This window comes from Poecilia mexicana, unplaced genomic scaffold (assembly GCF_051168715.1).
Source record: "Poecilia mexicana isolate PSO_F unplaced genomic scaffold, ASM5116871v1 scaffold_1, whole genome shotgun sequence".
Taxonomy (NCBI): Eukaryota; Metazoa; Chordata; class Actinopteri; order Cyprinodontiformes; family Poeciliidae; genus Poecilia; species Poecilia mexicana.
Window position 1 is genome coordinate 23,315,687 of NW_028263370.1, and position 22,342 is coordinate 23,338,028.

The following is a 22,342-nucleotide window of genomic DNA, read 5'->3' on the forward strand; positions in this document are numbered from 1 at the left end:
GCAAACAGAAGATTCAGAAACATTGCTCTGACCTACATGACCATCAAGGGCTTGACATGGTCAGCAACAATATCCAGTTTGGCTGTGATGTTGATGCTGGGAGTCCCAAATTGTGCCATGAAAGTATTCCCATACCCTGCAAGGATCAGATGACTAAGTCTGTTCAATACAGACGAGTTGAAGCTATCTAGGTATATTTAGCAAGTGAGTTATGCTTACCATAAAGGCCTAATCATAAACATTAGTTATGCTAATGCTAAATGCTACACCAATACAGTGTTTACTAGAAGCTAATGCTAAAGCACTAGCCTAAATTCAAATAATCTGTTCTTGAAAGACTATTAGTGCATTAGTGGAAATGTGCCCACCACTGTTTATGTCACAAATACAGCTGTCCTTTATTTGATGTAAAAGAGAAATTATGTTGCTAAGAACAACAAAACAACTATAGCGAAAGCTAGCCAAAAGAAACTTACGAAAAAGTTAGCAAAAGCACAAATGTGATATTAGCACATTAGCTAAAGTTAGTTATTAATATTATTAATTGTAATAATACAGCTTCATGTTATGTTCTTTGACTGAACTTCAGTAGAAATTTTTGGTTTATTTTATACGGAGAAATTCAGTTCAGATTTTAATACTGACCCGATTCGAATGCTGATTTAAAATGATGGTCTCTAGATGTCAGCTGTGTGTTTTCCCCACCGGGTCGGGCCCGGGTCCCGTCTTCCTCTGCAGAGTGCAGACGGAGCCCGTCCTCCCCCATGTGGGAGTCAGATCTGGAGGACTGGAGGAGGCTGCTGCCTGCGCTGCAGAGGCCACAGGGGTTGATGCTGTCAGACAGGCCCGACGTTGTTTACGTGGCATGGCGGATAAAGTTTCAGGCTGACGTCGGAACGGCCAGTCGTGTTGAAGGAGCAGGAAGGAGGGCCTTGTTCCTCGGTGTGTGTTGGTGCTTTATAAGTGTAGGAGAAACGGCTGGGGGGCAGATGTGTTTACAGACCTGTTAAACTGTCACCGCTCGTTTGGATCGTGGAGTCGGGTGGCATCAGGATCCTCTTTGTCAAACCTTCAACATGCACACCTCCCATTAGGAACCCATAAAGCCTTTATTATTTAACATAGCATTGAGCTCTTAACTGGAGTAAATGCTATTCGGTCACAGTAGTGATTTACAAAGCAGTGAAGTTGGGACTTTAGCGCCACGTTGCTGGTGTGTTTACGTAGTGGAGACTCAGGCGTGTTCCAGTGAAATATGGAGGAGGCGAGGAAATGCGAGGGTGCTCATTGTGGAGCAGACACGGTTTGGGCTGGGGTAGAAACTCGGCCTGTGGCGGAAATCCACACCACATTCCCATCCTGGACCTGGAACCATCCATCATGGCTAACAACTTTATTCATCCAACACTTTTCAACCCAACGTTCTGGATAAAACGGATCAAACTGTTAGCAACAGGCTCAGAGAAGAATAGTTAAAAAACAGGTTATCAATTAATGAAATCTGAATTCTTTAAATTAAAATGAAGGTTATGGAGTTGGGAGTACTTACATTTTTTAAATTCTAAATATAAATGTTACAGGAAAAAGGAGACACTTGTGAGAAACTGCAAACTGGATATTTTGTGGCTTTATTTAAACAACTTCTAACAATTAAAAATAGGACAGATTTGTGGAATTCAAAGATTTATCAACTGATTATATGTCTGCAGCTCCTCCAGAGTTACTGCAGGCTAAAGGTTTCCTCTGCCCACCTGGGGACGTATTTGGATTCCCCGGTAACTGTTGCCAGGGGCAAGGGATGCTTTGGTTTCCCTCTTGGATTTGTTACCTTCATGGCCTGACCTCATGGTTTTCCAGCTACTGCAGCTCCTCCTCCTCCTCCTCCTCCTCCTCCTCCTCCTCCTCCTCCTCCTCCTCCTCCTCCTCCTCCTCCTCCTCCTCCTCTTCCTGCTCCTCCTCCTCCTCATTTGCACACAAATGTCATTCGTCTTCTGACTTTCATTGCAGATAAATTGCTTCACTTCTTGTTTCTCTTCTTGATAAACTTTGTGTCAATACTCAGCTTCTGTTAGCGCTTTGACATTGTCCGTGTCCTTCTTGTGCGATTATCTTCTGTTTGTTTGCTTTTGACAAATCGATAACTGTTTGCTGTACATCTCAATCTGTGTGCATTATGTCGTGACTGACTGAGTGTCCATGAGCAGTGGCAGCAGGATTGGAGCTGATGGATTTCTGTCAAAGTCACAACGCTCTTCTGTCTTTGCTTCTCTCTGAAGCTGCACAGTTCAGGATTAACTGCAAGGATTGTTGACAGTTTTGCATAAAACACATGAAAAAGTGACATTATATGAACTTGCTTCCAGATATTATTTTTGAAAGCATTTTCAAAGGTTGAACAAATCCTTGAAAAAATGAATCTATTTGTGAAACAATTTAACCTTAAAAATTCTCAAGGTGAAAAACTGAGAAGAAAATGATTAAAAATATGGATGTTTTAAACATGATTAAGATAACTGCCATGTTTCTAGAAATCAAATTAAAAACTGTCAAGATATTCAGCAGAAAGAAAAATCAAATTAAGTTACACTGATGATTTGGGCCAGCAAAGATCATTCATATTTTCAAAACATACCTGATTAACTTTTATACCTCAAAGTGACAGAAAACAACACATCGCCCGTTTCTCCTCTACTAATCTGTTCTACTCAGTCGAAAAACTCCGTCCTACTGTGTTTGCAGCATTTAAAGTATCTGATGTGTTAAATAAATGTGCTAATAATACATTTTTCCTGTGTTAAAACTAATTTTTCTGTCCATATAGAGATGAACATTTATGCATGTTTTATCATCATTAAGCTTCAATAAAACAGTCAGAATAACAACTTATCAACAGTTTCATAAGATATTAAAGTTTGAAGAAGGTTTCCCGCTGGAATCCTATTTCTGTTTATTTTCAAGGACAAAATGGGAAAAAACCCATCAAAGTTTAAAAAATTAAATCATATAAAATAATAAAAAAAAGATTTTTCTGATATAAAAATAAACAAAAGTGAACATGTTGGTACACAATTTTAACTCTGGATCATTTTTAGTGGCCTTTGTTTAGTGAATGTCATTTAGAGAAATATTGACTCATTTTGACAAAACTCTTTTTCAGCTCAACAACCATCAAAGCAAACTATAATATTTTGAAGATCATATTATGATGACATGTGGAATATGAGGTTTTTTGGGCTAAACCCTAAAAATCTGGCTGACAGCAGTTCAAATGCCAAACCTGCTGTTTGTGTTAATTAAATGCTTTAATATGTTTTAATGTCAAACATTCTTTATTCTAATGCATTTATTAGATTTTAATTGATTAAATGTTACTGACAAACTGTAGAATCTTGTTGTTGGAGCTCCACTGGGATAAGTTACAGATTTAGGTTCTACTTAAACAGAGACTTGATGTTAAAGTTTGTATTTATCGTCTGTATTTGGGTAAATTTCCACACAGTAGCAGAACATTTGGGTCAGAGCTGCTTCTTCTTGTTAGTGTCTTCATCACAAACCTGTGAAGAATTAAACCTCCTGTGTTTGTGGATGAGGCAGGTTGACAGCGGTAAAATAAATCCTAGTGTGTTGACAGAACGGCTGCAGATCCAGATTTGACCCTTGCTGACCTGGAACCAGCGTGTTTCTGTCGCTCTGGGTGATGATGAGTTTGGCTTTCGTTGTCTCACATCAACGCAGGAGCTGTTGGCCCAGCAGATTCTGCTGCAACTTCATTTAGGATTCACTTGATTTTTTTAAATATATTATATTTCATTTACCTGCATGAAATGAAAGATAATCTGCTGCTCAAAGCTGCAAAAATTTCAGTTTGATTTAAAGTAAACAGAAACATTCATACTGTTAATAAATTTAAATTTAAGTCAGAAAAAAAATGCATATAATAACAAACATGTAAAATAAATATATTCTGTACAGATTAAATCCTGCAATAATCCTCATCTGGATGAAGATTATATATTTTATTTTTGTTTTAACTTTTTAAATGTTGTTAAATATGGGCGTAGGATTTTTAACACCCTTCTTCATTTATTATTTACTTTTACAGCCAGAAAAACACATTTGTCTGTTATTTTTCATAACCTTGTGCAGCTTGTTATTGTATTTTGTTTACTATTATTCTTCTTGCTTTTCAGACAGGAGTCTTGCTTATTTGCATCACGTGATTGGGATGAAAATATCACTGCAGAGTTTAAAACATGCATGTGAGAAATCAACAATAATGGTCAAAATGACGTCTTTGTGAAAATTTTGGACAAATGAAACTCTAAGATATGGATGGGACTCGATAGGTTATAAGATACAGTGTTTTAAAACATAAATAACATGATAAAAATGTTGTCATTTCAAAGAAATAATTTCATTTTACTTATAAATCGTACAGTGGACCACGAACACTTGAAGCCTCCTCTAAAACCAAATATACCTAAATATGAATTCATACACGCTGCAGAAGCCATCCTGGCTCTTTGGCAGCAGCTAACGTCCATCCAGGCTGTAGTGTGTCGAGACACGCTGCACTTAAATGTTTCTGCTTCCCAAACTACTTCTAATATATTTTAGATAAGTTTCATAAAACTACCTGTGAATAGATTAATCCACAAATACATACTTAAGGGGATTTTTTGAACATCAGGTCTTGCCTGTGGTGCTGTTGATGTATTTCCATGCTGAACAATGCATGTGCATTGGGATCCAGACTGAAGCTCACATTGTTCCACCAAAACAGGATTTTTATCCGCAACTTCATGATTTTAATTTACTTATTTTAACCTCTAACGTTGGTATTGCAGTTTCCTGAGCTGCACTTTTTGGACTCTTTTAGATACAGTACAAGAACTTTAACCTTCGTACAGATACTCCAATAAAATCTCATCCAGCTTGTATTTCTTCTCCTTACTTTAGTGCTTAATTTCTGTCAACATTCAGGAAAAGATGACCATCAGGCAGACGCTCAGAACAACCTGATTTCTGCCTGATCTGTACCAAACTCATTCCTCCACCTCCTCTGTGTGGCTCCTGGTGAAGGAAATTTAATTTCCTGGCTGGCGGCTCCTGTTGTTTGGCGACACTGGGTGGCTGGTCATACCGGAGCTCCTCTGGCATTCCAGGAGTGATGAGAGAAATGTAGAAAGAGATGCTGGAAAGGTCATGTTGGAACAGTGTGAAAATGGGAGCTGAGGGTTATTGTGGTTAGACGCCCTTCATCCATTCGTCCATCACGCCCTGATGAGTTGGGCCAGACTCTGGATCCAACTCTGATTTATCTCTGCTCACTGTTGCTTCTGTCTTGCTGTGACGCTAAATAATTTCTTTCCCTCTTTCTCTCCTCTTCTGCTCCTCCTTCTCTTTGTCTGCAGTGTGGATGTACGGCTTTACAGACAGCCCGAGGAAAGAGGCCTCAGGTAGCCTTGTGTGTGTGTCTTTGTCAACATGTTCAATATGCATGTGCTATGAGAGCTGCGCCACGTTTGTTTGTTCTTCTTCACACCTCGGCTCTCTCTGGACATCTGCTTTGCATGTCCCATCTGCTCAGAATCAGGCTCTCTGTCTTCCTGCATGCTGTTCTTCCATCCAGGAGAAACCTGCCTGGTGAGACAGCTGGATGTAGAGCCAGAGCCAGAACGAGGACTGCAGCAGGGATGCATGTAGCATACCAAGAGCTTTCAGTCCGTCGCTTTGTATTTGGTCGCTTCCCGTGACCTCATGCACGTCTGTATGATTCTGTACAGGAAGTGAAAAGAAAAGCATTTCTCTTTCCTTGTGTTAGAGGGAGTTGTCAGCCACAGCCGGCTGCAAATATCTAAAATCAGCAAATACTTCAGACCCCCTCAAAACACTTAGATCTGCCTATTTCATCACTCCAAACAACAAATATAACTTAATATTAGTAATGGGACTCTTATAATTTTTAATCAAGTTAATTGTAGGGACTATAATTAGTTTGAATTAATCACATTTTAATCAGAAACGTTATACTGACAAAATAAGCAACATTTTCAATTCAAAAACCCCTTTTGCTGCTTAATTATTGAAAAATTAGACATAAGTTCTACAATAAATATGTTTATTGTCTTCAATCTGTTATTTAGTTTATTCAGTCATCAGATTTGTGCAAAGTGTTATTCTGTCCATTTGACTTTCCAGTGTTTCAGAAACCTCTGATCATTCATGGAGCTTCTGTGTAAATGTGGCCTGTGGACGCCGACATTAGCATTAGCTGCTACATGGTTAGCATTGAGATGCTATTTTAGCTTCGCTGATAGGGTCAGAGCCGTGTGTGTCAGCTTTACAGGCATGATAGAAATGAACATGTAAAGATTTCTGCCTGGAACATTTCAGAAGAAAAAAAAAAAAAACACTGTAGGAAAGAAACTGCAAGTATCCGTGGATACTGAACCATGACTATTCAGGGATCCACTACTGTTCTGTGTTCTTGCCATCTGTGATCATCTCCTACTGTTCTGTTGTTCTAATCTGCAAATTATCACAATACATTAGCGTGGTTCTATTTTGTACAACAGTTCCTCGTAGAGACGTGGCTGAAGTCTCTTTTTGCAAATTCAATGACGCTAAATAAACACTTTAGCTTCTCTTCAGAAATGGTTCATTTTGAAGTAAAGCTTAATATAAATATAAAAAGCATTACTTGCTTTGCTGTAATTATGTTTACATGAGCTGCAGTTAGAATATTTCTTTCCTGTTTTCCATGTTACAAAGCATGTTCTTTGTGCCACCCTCCCCTTTTATATGTTGAAACTGTGAAAATATGTATTACTTGGACTAGTCCCCTGCCCTGGTAGTGAGTCCTCCTGTCTGTCCATGCTCGCCCTGCTCTGCTCCGACTCTCTGCAGATGAAGATATTTACTGCAGCCAGGCTGTGTGTGTCCTCATCTGCACACGAGTTAACAGAGGTTTGGCAAACTCCAAGTAGTTCATGCTTAATGTTGCTTATTCCAGATATGTCCTGATCATTAAAGCCTGCTGGCATGCATTATTCAGAGTGAAGCTTGTAGTGGAATATTGTTGGGAATCTAAGCTACCCAAGAACAACAAACTTTCATTTCAAGGCTCTAATTAACGTAATTATTTACAGCTTGGCAGAAACCTTTGCATGCGCCTGTAAATTTACCAAAACGCGGAATGTTAGAAGATTTTATGGTTCATGTAAGTTCTAAAAAAGGCATTTTTTTATTATTACTGTAACATAAAGCATGTAAACAGTTGGATATGTGCTTTGTTTTATCCTCAGGCTTTAACTTAATTTCCACCAGCTTCGCCGCCTGATCTTTACTTCATCATTTATGTTAAAATTTTTAAAGAAAACAGAGAAACTCTCAGCCTCACCCAGTGGGGAAGTAAAGTTATGGGCTGTTCTTATTCCCTGCCAGCTCACTTGACATTTAGAGATGCTTAATTATATTTTAAAGCACTGTGCATGGGGCTTTTATGTGATTCATCCACTTTCCCAGGCCTACTTTGCTCCAATCTGGTCTTTTATTCAAACACTGAACAATAAAGAATTATTGCTTACTGCTCTATAATATTTTCTGAACACTTTCGAAAAGAAAGAAATCATTTCCAGACAAAAAGCAAATGTTAAAAATCCCTTGGAAATGATTGTTTATCACCATGAACTCCCTGAAAGTCATTTCCTGCTGACTGGTCGGATTTGTTTGACCTTGAGTTGAGATGAAAAAAACTGAAACAAAAAATATTTCAGAAAAAACTAAGACTATAGTGTCAGCTATGCATTTATCTACCTGGTAATAAAATTGCAAAAAACAAGCAAACTAAATAAAGTAATCGGTTATTAAAGTTCCATAAATTTCCTCTGGAATTTTTTTTTAAATTCAGCCTTCAAATTAAGAAAAGTTCTGCAGTAGGAAAAAGTTAAATTAAGAAAATTATTTATTTTTAATATGTAATAAAATCACCAATGCTAAAATTAATAGCACTAAAAATTCATTTAAATAAATATAAATGAAGCATTTTTTTATACTTTACATTTTTAAATTCTGTGCCCAGGAACATCTGATTAGTAATTCATGAGTTTCTGGTTCCCCGGGGGATGAATATGACATGACACGGGTCCATTTCCTGCCATTAGGTGGATGAGCTGGATGGTAAAAACGATCTCTGCAGCAAAGTGGCGTCTTGGAGTCACAGATTCTCCCTAAATCTGTTCATCTGCCTGTTTGGCATGTCAGGAAAAAAGGGAAAAGCCGTTTCTGTCCTGGATCTCGACTGGAGCTGTGTGCTTTGATGACATTCAGGTGTTTCTTGACTTGCGCTCCAAGTGCGTCTGGCAGGAATAAAAAGATAGATATGTGGAAAAGCCCCTCATACTCACTGTTAAGAACAGTGGAGGTTCTGTGATGCTGTGGGCTTGTTTTTTATTCCAAAGATCCTGAAAACCTTGTTGGAGGGAACTAAACTGAAATGAAGTCATGATTTCAGCAGGATAACGATCCAAAATATATCTTAACACAGAAACAGAAAGATCAACCTTCTTTCAAGGCCTGAATCCAACAGAAACCCTGAGCAGAGCAGCAGGGAGGGTAAAACGAAACCCCGAACAGCTGAAGAACAGAAGAACGGTCACATGTTACCACATGTAGAAAATATTAAGAGCAGTCTCCTTCATCAGTCTTCTGCTTTGGTTTTGGTTCACCAAGTTTGAAAACCTTTCCTGACTCCTCAGTCATGTGTAGCATAGTCTGGAATGCCATCAGCTGATAACTGAGTTAATGAATGAAATATGACTGTAACGAACCAGACAAGTGATCTGCAAATCCAACTGAGCACAGAGTTCTATACAGGGTTTTATTAGAAATCTGCAGCTGGTAAGAGTCTGGAAATCTCCACTGAAAATACATAGACTCAAACGAGAAGGAACTCGAGATTGATGAGCGATCCTTAATCCGAGAGGAGCTCCACCAAGGGCTTGTTAGTGTGCAGATCCAAACGAATGAGATCAATTTAGCAACTGAAAAACTCCTCTTGTGTCTTCCTTCACACTGAAGTGCTGAAAACACTCAGAAGGAAAATCAGGAAGCGGCGGACAAGGCAGGTGACGTCACAAGACGCTGCTGAGAGTCGGAGTCCCAGATTGATCAGATTCAAAACACAAATTTGAGTTTACGGTTGGAGACAAACTCCATAAGGGTGACGGTCAATAGCCTGTACTGGGTTTCAAATATTCATTTTAAATTAATATTTTCCATCCCTTAAACTTTATAGCCTTAAAGTTTTTGAGCAACGTTGGCAGTTTGAGTTTGAACAAATAAAATAACAGTAGAAAACCACTTAAACGCTGCAGCATTAGAGAGAAGGAAAGTAGCAAAACAAAGTGTCCAAGCTCCATCTAAACACTCTCCCTTTTGGTTTCACACAAACATGGACCCAGCCTCCTTTTCCTCCCCGGGTCTCTGTGCCTTTCCCTGGTCCACTCATATGTTTCTATTTAAGGCCAGCGGTGCTGACTGCTATGATTGGTGTGTTCACCTCCCCCCGTCCCCCTCAGACTGCCTGTCCAACGGCTGGCTCCCAGAGGCGGTGGAGGGGAGGCTTTTCCTCTCAACCACTGTTGATTTTCCACAGGGAAACTTCACCGTTCTTCCACTCATTCGCTCCCCACTCTTCTTCCGCTCCTCTGTTTCTTATCCTTTTCCTTTTGGATTTGCCGGTTTGCTTCACTTATGGATCTTCTGTAGGTGGAAGATGAAGATCCTGCAAACATTTTTCTTTCCGTCCCTGTTTTGGGTCTGACTCCTTCCGATGCTGCTCAGTTGTTGTCTCTGGAACAGCTGTATGGCCAGACATTTGGGACGATGCAGCCGATTTAGGAGGTTGTTTTCCGATTGGACTGGGCGGCGTAGCGGCGGGGAGTTGGGGTCGGCTGATGGCCACACACCGGGTGCCCGGCAGGGGCGGCGGTGCGGGTTTAGGGTGCAGCGGGCATTCGCGGGGCGCCACGGCCGGCAGGTGGCTGACAGCCTGTTTCTTCCCCTCAGGGATTGACAGCTCAGAGCCCATGGTGCTGGAGCAGTACGTGGCCGTGGCCAACTACGAGAGGCAGGAGAACTCTGAGATCAACCTCAAGGCTGGCGAGACGGTGGATGTGATCGAGAAGAGTGAAAGTGGTGAGTCCATCTGTGTTTTCCTTAAATCTCAATACCTCTAACCATCAGAACTCTGCCTATCAACTGTTTACATGGTTATAAATTTGTTTTAAAGATGAACGCTGTGTGAGACTTAATGTTTCTTCCTGTTAAACATAGAAGCATAAACGCTCATATGAAGTTATGCACACTCAGCACCTTCCCAGCCTCTGCTTTTCCTCTCTGCTTTGTTTGGAGGAACCTCATATTCAGCCTCTCTTCTGCTTCTCTCTCTCTCAACCTCCTGGCTGCGGGGGCTCGGCTCCACCAGGGGGCGCTGTTGGCTGGCTCAGGTCTATAAGTATGGAGGAAAGACGGGGGAAGGCTTTTAAAGTTAACGAGAAGTGCATGTCATATTAGCAATTAGCCCGATTATCATCAATGCTTAATGTGAACTGCGGTTTCTTTGCTTTACTTAGAGAATCTGCATCTACATCTCCTGTGACGTTACCAAAGAACTGGCAACATTAACCAGATCCAGTTTGCTTTATGAAAGCTGAAATATAGCAAATCAAGTTTACTGTAAAAGGATCAGCCTTCCTGTTATCTGCTAAAGTTGGCTCTGGGTCAGTTCGCCTTTTCGTTAGCTGGATGAAACTTCCTCATAGGACGAGCAAGTTCACATTTATCCACAGTATTCTTTTAAATTCCTTGTTGCCAATTTTGAACTTCCTGTAATTTTGTTTGCATTGTTGCTCATTACAGCTAGCTTTGGGTCTTTTTCCTTTAATAACAGCTTCCACTCTGAAACCTTGTGCTTTGTGTAAGCGCTAACGGGACAGGTTTTGGTGTAATGCATTAACTGACCACTAAAAGATCCCATTTTTGAGACTTGTTACTCAAACTGGTCCAACTGAACTGAAAATATTCTGATTCTGATCTGCAGATGATTTTTCGATGCATGAAGGACTTTTGATCAGATTCTTAAGGATGTAACTGAAATGACTCTTGCCTGTTACGATGTCACCAGAGGTACATGACTGTTGAAACTTGTTCTAGGAAGATCTTAACTTGATTAAATAACAGTTGAAAGCAAAATAGTAAAATACATAAAAAATTGGCCCTGCCATGTATTTCTCTTCCAAAGTATTTGAAGTGAGTATTACAGGAAGGTTTGTCTGTCAACTTTAAGATCTGTTACAGGAAATGATCTGCTGCAGTGTGACCTCAGGATAAACATGTTTATGACTGTTTGAAGAATCAAATGTTAACTCTAAAGCACTTCGGGAGTATGAGGTGCATCACGAGGAATTTTCCTCCGTGATTCCACTTCCTCATTTCCGGACCTGACCGCATCTGTTCACCAGTCCCGTCTGAAAGCTGTCCACGTTTATCGGAGCTCTTAGAGCAACCAGAGCAACTCCTGGTTGCCTGGAAGTCTTTTCCAAAAACTGAATTTGTGTGTGTGTTGTCGTCATCTTCTGGGCCAAAGAAGTGGAGCAACGGCATTATGACATCACTAGGAGGCTGTGCCAAGACAAACACTTCTGAAATCTTGTAAAATATCCCACGACCACCTTCCTGCATGCAGGACTTTGCTGCAGCCTTTGGGACTGTGCAGGCTGATTTTCTGACATCTTGACACTCTGGCTCTTAATTACGTTGTATTTTCTCTTAACATCCTTGCCACAAAGAGTCGGAGAAATACCATTCTGCCTTTTAATCCTCTCCAGGACATTCTGCAGGTCGGATCTATTTTTTCCTCGACACATCTTGAAAGCAGATGTTGCATTGCTTCCATATGTTATTATTTATTCCGGTTGTTGTTCTCTCATACAGATTTGATTTAATATAAAAATAGGTTAACTTAATGGATCGTTGGTGTTTTTCTGCCTGTATGAGACATTATTGGTTCTGCCAATTGGGATCAAGCTCCTGTTGGGAAAATAAAGTGAAAAAGTAAAGAGTAGTTCACTTCCACCTTGTAGAGGGAGATATAATAGGCACTAAAGATCATTATGAATGAATGGAGAAGACTCATGTTTGCTGGAATCGCTCTTTAGTGAATGTTTTCCAAATAACTCCTAGTTTTTTCCAAAGGTTTCCACCTCTTAGTGTCTGGACAGACAACTGGAGAAAATCTATCTGCATATGTGACCAGTTAAATGTGATTAAAGGAAGGCAGCGACGTTCCAGAGATGATAATCAGCGGGCAGTTTGGTTCATCCGGACTTCATTATGATGAAAGTTTTTAACATCTAAAGTTGTTTGTTTTAGTTACTACCATTGAAACAGTTTAAATCTAGAACTCCGCTTGTTTTATGAAACGGGTTAGTGAGTTTCATAGTCCATAAAGTGCATATTTATATTTTCAGTTGGGTCAGTTTTATACCCTGTTACTTTCCAAAATAATTCACTGCAGCTTAATAATGTTTGTTAAATGTGAGGTTTTATATTTTGGGTTAACGTAGAGCAATGATGAATGATTCCAGGCAGGCTTTATTGGATGCATCTGTTGTGAAAATGTTCACTTCAGTCACTGCAAACCTGACTCAGTCTTGGAGAAAAAGATCTCTGCTAAAGACGTTCTCCCTGTCAGTGTTGTTAACCACAATGATTTGTGAGTTTACAGTTCTGTTTGTTTATGTCATTCTGCAGCAAATGTAAGAAACCAACCCACTACTCAGGCCATGTGACAGAGCACAAAGTTTATGCAGGGGAAATACCGCGTCTTGTCCAACTTCATTATCCAAAACAAATGGATTATCCAGAAGTGACTCAATGCGAAAGTTTAACTCGCTGTCCAGCCAGAGGAGCAATTTCTCTGGAATATCTTGAAGCTTATTGCTCCGAAGTTCCACATCCACTTTGTCACACTTCCAAACAGATCTGAGCGGTTTTATGTGGAGTTGTACCTCACACACACTGCACTGTGCTGCTGTGTTTCCAGATAAAACCAATCTTCTGTTTATGGAAAATGACAGCATTTCTGTTTCTGTGGACGGCAGTCATAAACCGCCTGCATGGAAGACAGACATCCTTCAGTAACGTGGCTGTGATTGTTGAGCTGGTAAAGTGCTGTTGCAGGCAGAGTTGGAGCCAAACGGTTTGGCATCGTTTCCCCACCACATCTTTCCCACAGCCCAGGGGATCTGGTGAGACTGGGAGCACTTATTTTCACCAGCTCTGTGGAGCCTTGACCTCAGTGTGGCAGATCCTCAAGTATGTTCATGAGGAAGCCATGAATACAGATTTTATGGTTTGTTAGAAACTGTGAACGAGACAGCCTTTACCTAATCTTTGCGTTATGTGCTACCTCGTAACATCCTCTTCCAACCTGAAATTGTCCATAAAGACTTTTATGTGCTATAGTTTCAGGTTAGGCGGCCCCCACCCTGGAAGAAAATGAAGAAAAATCCAGAGAGTGAACGTTCAGCGAGGATTTAGACCTTGAACTAAAGATGTGGACTGAGTGTAGTTGTGTTTTCCCATGATGGCAGCAGTCCTGCATGGTTGGCCTGTTTGTTGACAGGACTGGCCACTAAGGTGGCTAGTATAGTGGGACATCTTTAAAAGAGTGAGGCTAGTTGTGACCATGAGCTGTGGTGTAATGTCCCCACCACGTTACTGCCTGTCTGCTTTTCATTTAAATGGAATAGGAAACTACAATGCCTCCTGTCAGTGGACTCAAGGACAGCTGTCCTGCATGTTTCAGTTATTTCCCTGGTTCAAGACATCTGAATCAAATGATGGGTCATCAGCAGAACCTTTGCAGAACTTTCTGACATGCCGTGGAGGTAATCAGACCAAAAGGGAAACCAGAACCCGGTCCATTTAAAGCAGGCCAAATGTGTCAGCTGTGAGTACACACTAAGGCTCATTGTCAAATGTAATTTGTAATTTGTTCAGAGGTTTGCAAGATGTTATTTGGTGGACATCAGGATGATAGCCTGTTATTAGGTTTGGAAAATAAGGGTTCTGTTTAGAAACTGGTGCTGTGTGTTCTCCAAGCTAATAAAAACCAGAGAAGCTGCTTTGTTCTGATCACTTTCGGACTTCAGATGGGTCCAACACACGGAGACTTCCTGGATTAGAAATGCACATTCTCTGGAGTGCTGGGAGCACTGCTTAGGTTGGTGGAACCGGATCCTGGCATTTCCCATTATGACAAGGTGTTTGTTTCAGTAGTTTCATTACCAGCACTAAGACACTTTTATTTATAGCCTAGAGCAGAGGCTGTACTTCATGAGCAGCAAAACCAGGTAAAGAAAAGAAGGGAAAACATGGTATCTATGTCCAAAACAATAAACAACTCCAAGGAGTGTTTTCCTGGAAAGAACAGAAACCCAAACTAAAACCCCTACATTTGGCGACTGGGCCTCAAAACTGATGAAAAAGTGTTTAAATAAAAGCGTAAAGGAGCCCCACAGCAGCAGAAACTCCCACACAGCCTCTCCACTCGGAGCCTAAATTCAGCCGTTTAGCGTGACGCTCAGCCATCTCTGGTTAGTGAACCTTCCACCTCCAGCTATCAGCTTTCACTTGTTAGGGCGGCTCAGTGACAGACGTTTTATAAAAACTTAAATCAGGCAGCGAAGCTTCAAACAGGGAAACAACACTTTCATCAGGGAGTCCCAGCTTGGCTCTGAACCAACAAACAGCCTCTGACTTCCTAGGGAGCAACAGAAAACGGTTTGCTGCTGCTCACACGTCCCATTTCATCCTCAAGACAAACTCTGAAGTTGTTGAAACTTTCACTTCCTGGAGCGGTCGAGTTTTTCTGCTTTCATTGAGAACAAAGGTGGTCTAATTTCTCCAGGAATGTGGACAGTTTAGAGAAATATTTCAACAAACTCATCATGCTTATATTGAAGCAGAAGATGTGTTTTAGGGCAGCTGGCAGGACTGGGATTCTTACTCAGAGTTAAGCTTGGAGCCAACCTTCTCCACCCTATTAACAACACTCATACAAGTTTATAAATCTAACGGTGGAAATATCCTGCAGATCTAAAATAGAAAAAGGTATTTTCTAATGTTGTTAGCTCCTGCTACTGGTGCTAGCTCCTGCTAATGTTGTTAGCTCCTGCTAGTGGTGCTAGCTCTGGTTAATACACCACAAGCCGCCCCCGTTTGTTTGTTTGCTTCCACAGATATCTCATGTTTAACGACACATGAAAACGTTGATGTTTATGTTTGTAGGTTTCAGATCGCTATAATTCACCCATGTCAAAAATATAATGAACATTTAGAACTTTTTAAGTAATTTTGAGCTTTTACATATCACAAACAATGACTTTAGGTTAATAGGAAACACCACAACATATTTAGGCCAACATGTTCAAATAGTCATGGATCCCTTTGGATCTACAGTGGCTACTTGAAGAACCTTGGATTATGAGTCACAACATTTATTTTCCATCAGGGCTTATTAAATTATTTTTGAACTGAATTAAATCTGCTTCAAAAATGTGTTCACTATAACTCTAAATGCTAACAGACGACTTTTGTGATGGACACAGAAATGTGGATTTCTGGTTGGGATAAATGTTGACTGTCTGCTTCTGATCTGGAAATATAAAAGTCAAAGTCAGTTTAGGTGAGAGAAGCCTTTCTACACAATAATAAAACAACACTGTGGCTAATTTCACAGCTGGGTTTTGAGCAGCGGTGTTTGCCTCTATCTTCAGTTTGTCCTTTTCCCTCCAGTTCGCTCTGTAAAGAAAAAAGATGAGCAGGCAGTTTAATGTGCTGCGCTGGAGCGTTACATGGCGTTCCAGCATTCGCTGCTCTCCAGGGGATCTGGTCCTTATTAGAAGCCAAGAGGAAGTAAACACAGTGACAGTCACCTTACAAATGGCCCCATCCCTTCGAACATGGTGGCCGGTCTGACTGGAAAATACTGGAGGACTGAAAGGAGACGGTGCTGAGTAGTTTTTGGATTGGGAATCAGGATGGAAAACTACCTCTATCTTCAGTTTATCAGTTTTTTGAAGCTCCAGCCAAACATCTGCTGCCCCCCCCCCCTCTACCACTGCTTTAATCTCCTTCCCTCTCCAGCTCACCTGTGTTGGTTTTTCTGTCCTCACCCAGTCGACAGAACCTGCCTCCGCCGACCCTCTCCCATGAGAACCGGGCCTGGCGGGCGGCGATAAGCCCTCTCCGCTCAGTTACTGCAGCACCGTGACCTCCGCTTTGCCTCTGTGACTGGAAACTGGCAATTATCGCCTGCCGAGACACAGTGTGGAGAGAAACTTCCAATTAGAGCTTTGTACAGCGAGAAACGCCAATTACAGTCCCCCTGCTGCCTCGTTCCTGAATGTCTGTGCTGTATGTGGGTGACAGTAGGTGTTGCTTCATAACTTCTTATGTATTTTGCTCATTAGTTGTTGAGCGGCTTACAAATTCCTCGGAACCATTCATGTCAGACAAACTAAATAGTTAGGGAAAAGAGCATGCCTACCCTTCCTATCTAGTTGAAGTGAAAAAATGCTTCCAGTTTAGCACCTTGAAACACCTGGACAATAAAAAAAGACCTAACAAGAAACAAGCACTCGTGTTCTGGTTCTGCTGAACGGCATGAATTACAGCTCCGGCTGAAGCCACAAAGCTTTTCTTTGGGATTCCTGAGCCCGTGGACGTGAGAGGACCCCACCAACCATAACAAGGTGTGATCTCCTCAGCCTGTTTAAACAGCCTCCGCCCGGCGGCTCTGCAGCGGGACGTTCATTACCTGAACACCTTTTCTTTGTCTTGTTCATTTTTACAGCTGCGGCGGTGGCGGCTGGGCCCACCAGGTGTCGGCCCGAAAGGCTCGCTTTTTTCACAGCACCTCCAGATAGATTGGCATGTTGAATTTTCAGTGCTGTGGAAAAGTATTTCCCCTGTTACAACCTTCCTTTATAAGACTTCCATGTTTCAGATCAGAGTCATTTTAAAGAGGGTATTATATAAAATTGGCTTTTTGAGCTTTATATCATGTTATAATTTTACTCCCTCATCAGAAACATTCCTCATGTGTTGCCTGAATTTTTCATGCCTGTTTGAGAAATCCCTGAATCTCCCCTAGCAACCGTTCAGGGATGCCTAAACACTTCCTCTCACAAAGCGCTGTTCCCTCTAGACTAGCAGCAGCAGCAATTAGCAAACACCTGGTGGAACTGCTGAGCTCATAGTCCAAACTACTTCTCAGCCCGATGCTCCTAAGAATAGATGGAAAAGCATCATGAAGGAGCATTGTTGAGATTAGGTGCTGAATGTTGAAAAGAGCAGGAGCTTCTTAAAGGGACAGAGACCAATTTCAAGGTCAAATTTCTTTTAAGTATTTTTGGTACACAGCATTTTTATAACAACTAAAGGTAACATAGTTACTTGATTATGGTATAAAATGGTTCTGTGTGCCTGGAGAATACACACTATAGACAGATAGAGCTGTGTGCTGTCTTCATGTGTGTGGACTAGTCCTCACGCATGAGGACTAGTCCATTTTTCCCAGACCCGGTTGGCCTGGGTCTGGGAAAAAGACCCGGTTGGGCTCCTAGTCTTATTTTCTTACGCTTTATTTCTAAAGCATAAGAAAAGGCAAACAGGAAGGTGATCAAAATTAAACTTTCAAAGCAGAACTCACAGATTTTCACAATAAGAGTCCACTTTTGTACCTTCTTTGTTAATAACAAAAGTTAGGTCAGACTTGAATGTAACTTCCTTGCTGTCCATCTCATTATTTTGTTCAATATTTTATACCAAAGATTAATCTTGATGTTATAAATGAAGTCGTGCAGCATGTGATTGTTTTCCATATGGATTATGATCTTGCTAATATTGCATGTCAGCAGTCCTTTGCAGTCGTAGTTTTGCATAGATTAGCATTGTGATGTTTGTGACTTCATATATTCTGTAGCCTAAAGGACCGTCAGGTAGATAAGAAACAGGCATTATTTTTGCATTTTTACCCCTGAACAGTTTCTGAGACAAAAAGCCCAACTCAGTCCCGCTGCATGTGTGGGTCTCTGCATATGCTGAGCCAAGTTTTGCTTTGCTTTAATTGCCTCTGAGTAATTTTCCTCCATCTGGCTGCCAATCTTTGGTCCAGATCTCCTCCTACGGGACAGGTTTTCTGTGAAAACTGTAATCTGTCAACAAGGCGCTCACACATGAGGACTAGTCCATTTTTCCCAGACCCGGGCCAACCGGTTCATCGGTCTGCCGGTCTGATGATCCACCAGTCCACCGACCCATCGGTCCCCTGGTCCACCGGTCCACTGGTCCATCGGTCTGCTGGCCCACCATTCGCCACGCTGCCAATCTGTGGCTGCGTTTCTGTCTTTCTTCTCACAGCTGCATGCTTGTGTTGTTCTCCCAACATACATCTGCCAACCATTCTGCCTTTGAGCAGTCGGCGGCGGTGCTTCTGGTCCTCATTTATCTGCCTTTATCGAATCCACTTTCTCCAGAGCTGGATTTACAGGCGGCCTGGGTCCTGCCTGTGTGTGTGTGTGTGTGTGTGTGTGTGTGTGTGCGTAATACAGAGGCTGTCTGGCAGCTTCTCTTTGTTTATTTGTATTTGTTAGCAGACAGGTTCATTTGCATTCAGTTTCTATTTTGAGTTTTTAAGGAACGCAAGAACAGTATCTATCACATTAACTTTGTTTAAAACATCTGCAGTTTTACTGTAGCTGAGCAGCTTGTTGCGGTTTTATCTTTTCAACAGTTTGACGTGACTTAGCGTGTTTATCTCTGCAGTAGCCTGCGTTGGCCAGCTGAGATGAAGCAGCTGTGATGCTCAGACTTGCCAGGGTTGATGTTGTGCAGGGGCTTCGGTTCTCCATCAGTGGGAGGAATAGATCGTTCTGCTTCTGACGCAGAGGAGGACGTGAAGAGCTCCAGCTCCTCCTTTTGTTTCTGCAGAACCTGCATATCTCTCTCACAGGTGGCTTCGATTCTTCATATTTTTCTGAAGCTCCATTGAATCGGGCTATAAAAGCCCTAATTTGTTTCATATGAACCAAGCAGCTTTCTCTGCCAGGCAGAGCTTTTATTGCCTGGAGTGTTTGGAAAAAAACTGTTTCATGGATGGAACCAGTAAGAGCCTGATTATGAAATCAAATTAAATAAATAAAAACATGTTAAAATAATTAACTGTACTACAACATTAATAAATGTTTCACAAAATGTTTTAGTAATTTATTTGTTAGACATTTTTTTAAATATGTTAATAAATCATTAAAATGGAGATGCAGATAACACATTGATTTTGATTAATTACATGGATTTGAATGCAATAAACACAAAGTAAAAAAACAAACAAACATTTGTATCATTCAGTTTGTAACTATGGTAACACAACAATCAAACTATGAAGATTATTATTTGCACTTTTACAAAGTAAAATTATTAGTTACTTTATATTCAAAAGTTAAGCAATTTAAAATTGTTTAATTATCATGAAGCTGTGAAATAATATTCAATAGCATCTTATTCTCTATAAACAAATATTACAATTCTTCATCACTGGTTTGTGTTAAAACTCCATCACATCTGGAGACCCTGAATGTCTGGGAGCCACAAGCAGTTAATTAATTCACCTGTGTGTGTAAAAACATCACTCAACATATTAACACGGAAAACTCATATGAATTGTTAAGCAGAGTGGTGGAGGGTGATGATCTGGGCTTGTTTGCAGCTCTTGCAAGTCTTTCAACCATGAACTCCAACAGAGGACCAACAACTGGAGGCCCAAACTGGGTCAATAACAGAACTGTCATTCCTAATGAAGCAGCCAGAAAAGTGAAGGTGTCACAGAGGCCTCATCCTCAGATCTGTAGAATTTAAAATGTAAAAAAGTTTCTGTAAATGAACAACATGTTCATTAAGATGTCATAAAGTAAAAACCTTAATATTCTGACCAAAGTCAGACACATAGTTCTGTCTCCTATGTGCCTTTCTTCTTCTGCTCTCATTATCATGGTAGTTACTATCATAGGTATCATGGATAGTTAGTTGGGCTTCAATAGGATGTCTGTTAAGGAACCACTCAGTGGTAATCCCCAACCCAGGGACTTTGTTGTAACATTTAATGAGGATTATCTAACTGTCAAAGCGTTGGAGGTAATTTCCTGTAAATTGATCCTGAAACCAGAAGAATCTGGAGCGTCTCTGCAGAAAGCTGCGGCGGCTGTGGGAAGCTGGATGAGCCTCTGCAGCTACCGTGCAGCAGCTCGGTTCGTCTGAAGGCCCTCGGGTTGAATTAAGCTCTGTTCGCTATGGACAGGAAGTCCAGGAACGATGGGATTTCAGTGGGATTTTAGGCGCGTGTGAAGGTCAGCTGTCACAGTCTGGGTGGTTTAGGCATCAAACTTCTCCACAAATACTTTTCCCAAGTCAAACTTTTATTAAGTGTTCCTCTATGGCTGATATAATTTGCTTTAACTCAGTTTCAGTTCATTTATACGACATAATTCACAACAAAGTGAACATAAAACACTTTACAGCCCTTTTAACTTTCATCACAACCCTTTACTGACGCATTTTAGGATCAGAAGACAACTTTCAAGAACAATCTGATCGTAAAGAGTTAGTTCAGCCTTAATAACAGACGCATGGACTATTTTTCCTGCATTGTTTCAAAACAAGACATTTCTAATTTTGGCAATGTTGTGCAGGTTGAAGGAGGACGTCCTAGAAACCTGGTTAATGTGGGACTTAGAGGACAAATGTTTTGTGTTTCAAAAACTCAGCTCATGATTGAACTTTTCTGACTGATGGATCCCAAACAGCAAATTACAAATTGATATTTATGAAACAAAAACTTCTTCTTTTAGTCGCATTAGTTTTTATCATTCAGTCGGTGATAAAGTCATACTTTCCAAATCTTTCATAAATCCTGTCTGTTTTGCCTGATGTGTTTTTGGGTGATAATAAAACGGAGCATGAGTTGCTGATTCACTCTCAGCCAATACATCCTGTGACCAACTGTTGGATTCTCTGTTTGACATCCATGGCTTTCATGTTGTCACTTTTGCTGTGCTAACACATTCATTCACTGTTTCTCAGAGAAAGTCAGAGCAGATGGTTGTCAGATAAAACCATCGTGAGAGAAATCCAGGATCCATGCAGTAAACATACGGCTCACGATGAGGAGTTACCAAAAGCCGTGGATTCAGTGGAGCTCCAGGATATTTCCTCAAGTCGCTGTAATCTCTGCACAGACAGAAGCGCTGTGGTGTGCATATAATTCAGCTCCTGCCTCAGACAGAATCAGCCATCATGTCAGACTGCATGGCAGAAATTGGGAGAATGCATCACACGCTGGGCTGCAGCCAGACGCTGCAGAAGCAACTAATGGAGCCTCATGTCGTCCTCCAGGACTGATGGCTGCGGCTTCCAGCTCCACCCAGAGGATCTGATGACAGCCCTTCATGTAAACATGTTTCTGGTTCAATCATGAGCTGACTGATCTAAATGAAGATCTTTTTTGGTTCTTTTGCTTTTTAATGATGTCAGGGAATTAAGAAATGGAACTGGTTAAAATTTAGGGTTAATTGTGCAAATTGTAAGTCATTTGCATATGTTTTGCATATTCAACTTTAAATCAAATGAATACTTTAGATTACAAAAAATAGTATATAAATGATTACATTAGGTATATATTACAATGTTGTTTTATCATGAAACAGAAACTAATCACTGAGCGCCTCGAACAGCTGAATTATTTCATGTTCCTGCTGGAATTATGCATAACAAGTTGTGACAGCTGATGTTATAAACTAAATATTTGCTCATTGGATGGACTACGCAACTAATTCAACATTTAAAACTATGAATTTCTTTGAGTTTGTGACATTTTTTGCAGTTGTAGGGTAAAATCTTTCTGCTTTATGTGGATGAACATTTGATCCTTTTCTTCATAAGCAGCTGCTCATCTAATGGAGCTTATTTTGCTGTTTGGCAGCAGGTTGTGTCACGGCTTCACTTCGTCATTGTTGCTGGTGCATCAGCTCAATGACATCAGAGAGAACAGTTTGTTTCCAAACGCTTTGGCAAAATGGCAGCATCATGACATGACCCCGCCGTCCCGCTCCAGGGTGAGCCCCCTGGGTGTGGCGTCAGGATCTGCATGGGTCAGAGGACCATGACTGATGCTAGGATGGAGCATGGAAAAAGTCTGGATGGATGAAAATGAGGTGTA

General features: G+C 40.9%; 1 protein-coding gene across 2 annotated transcripts in view; it reads left to right on the forward strand.

The window, feature by feature from the left end:
- Positions 1 to 22,342, forward strand: part of sh3pxd2aa (SH3 and PX domains 2Aa) — a 104,175-nt gene that overhangs the window by 62,368 nt on the left and 19,465 nt on the right. For both annotated transcript variants that reach the window (XM_088006661.1, XM_014985673.2), the window contains exon 7: positions 10,072 to 10,200. In XM_088006661.1, coding sequence (XP_087862787.1) covers positions 10,072 to 10,200 — 129 coding nt within the window. The remainder of the gene's footprint in view (positions 1 to 10,071; positions 10,201 to 22,342) is intronic.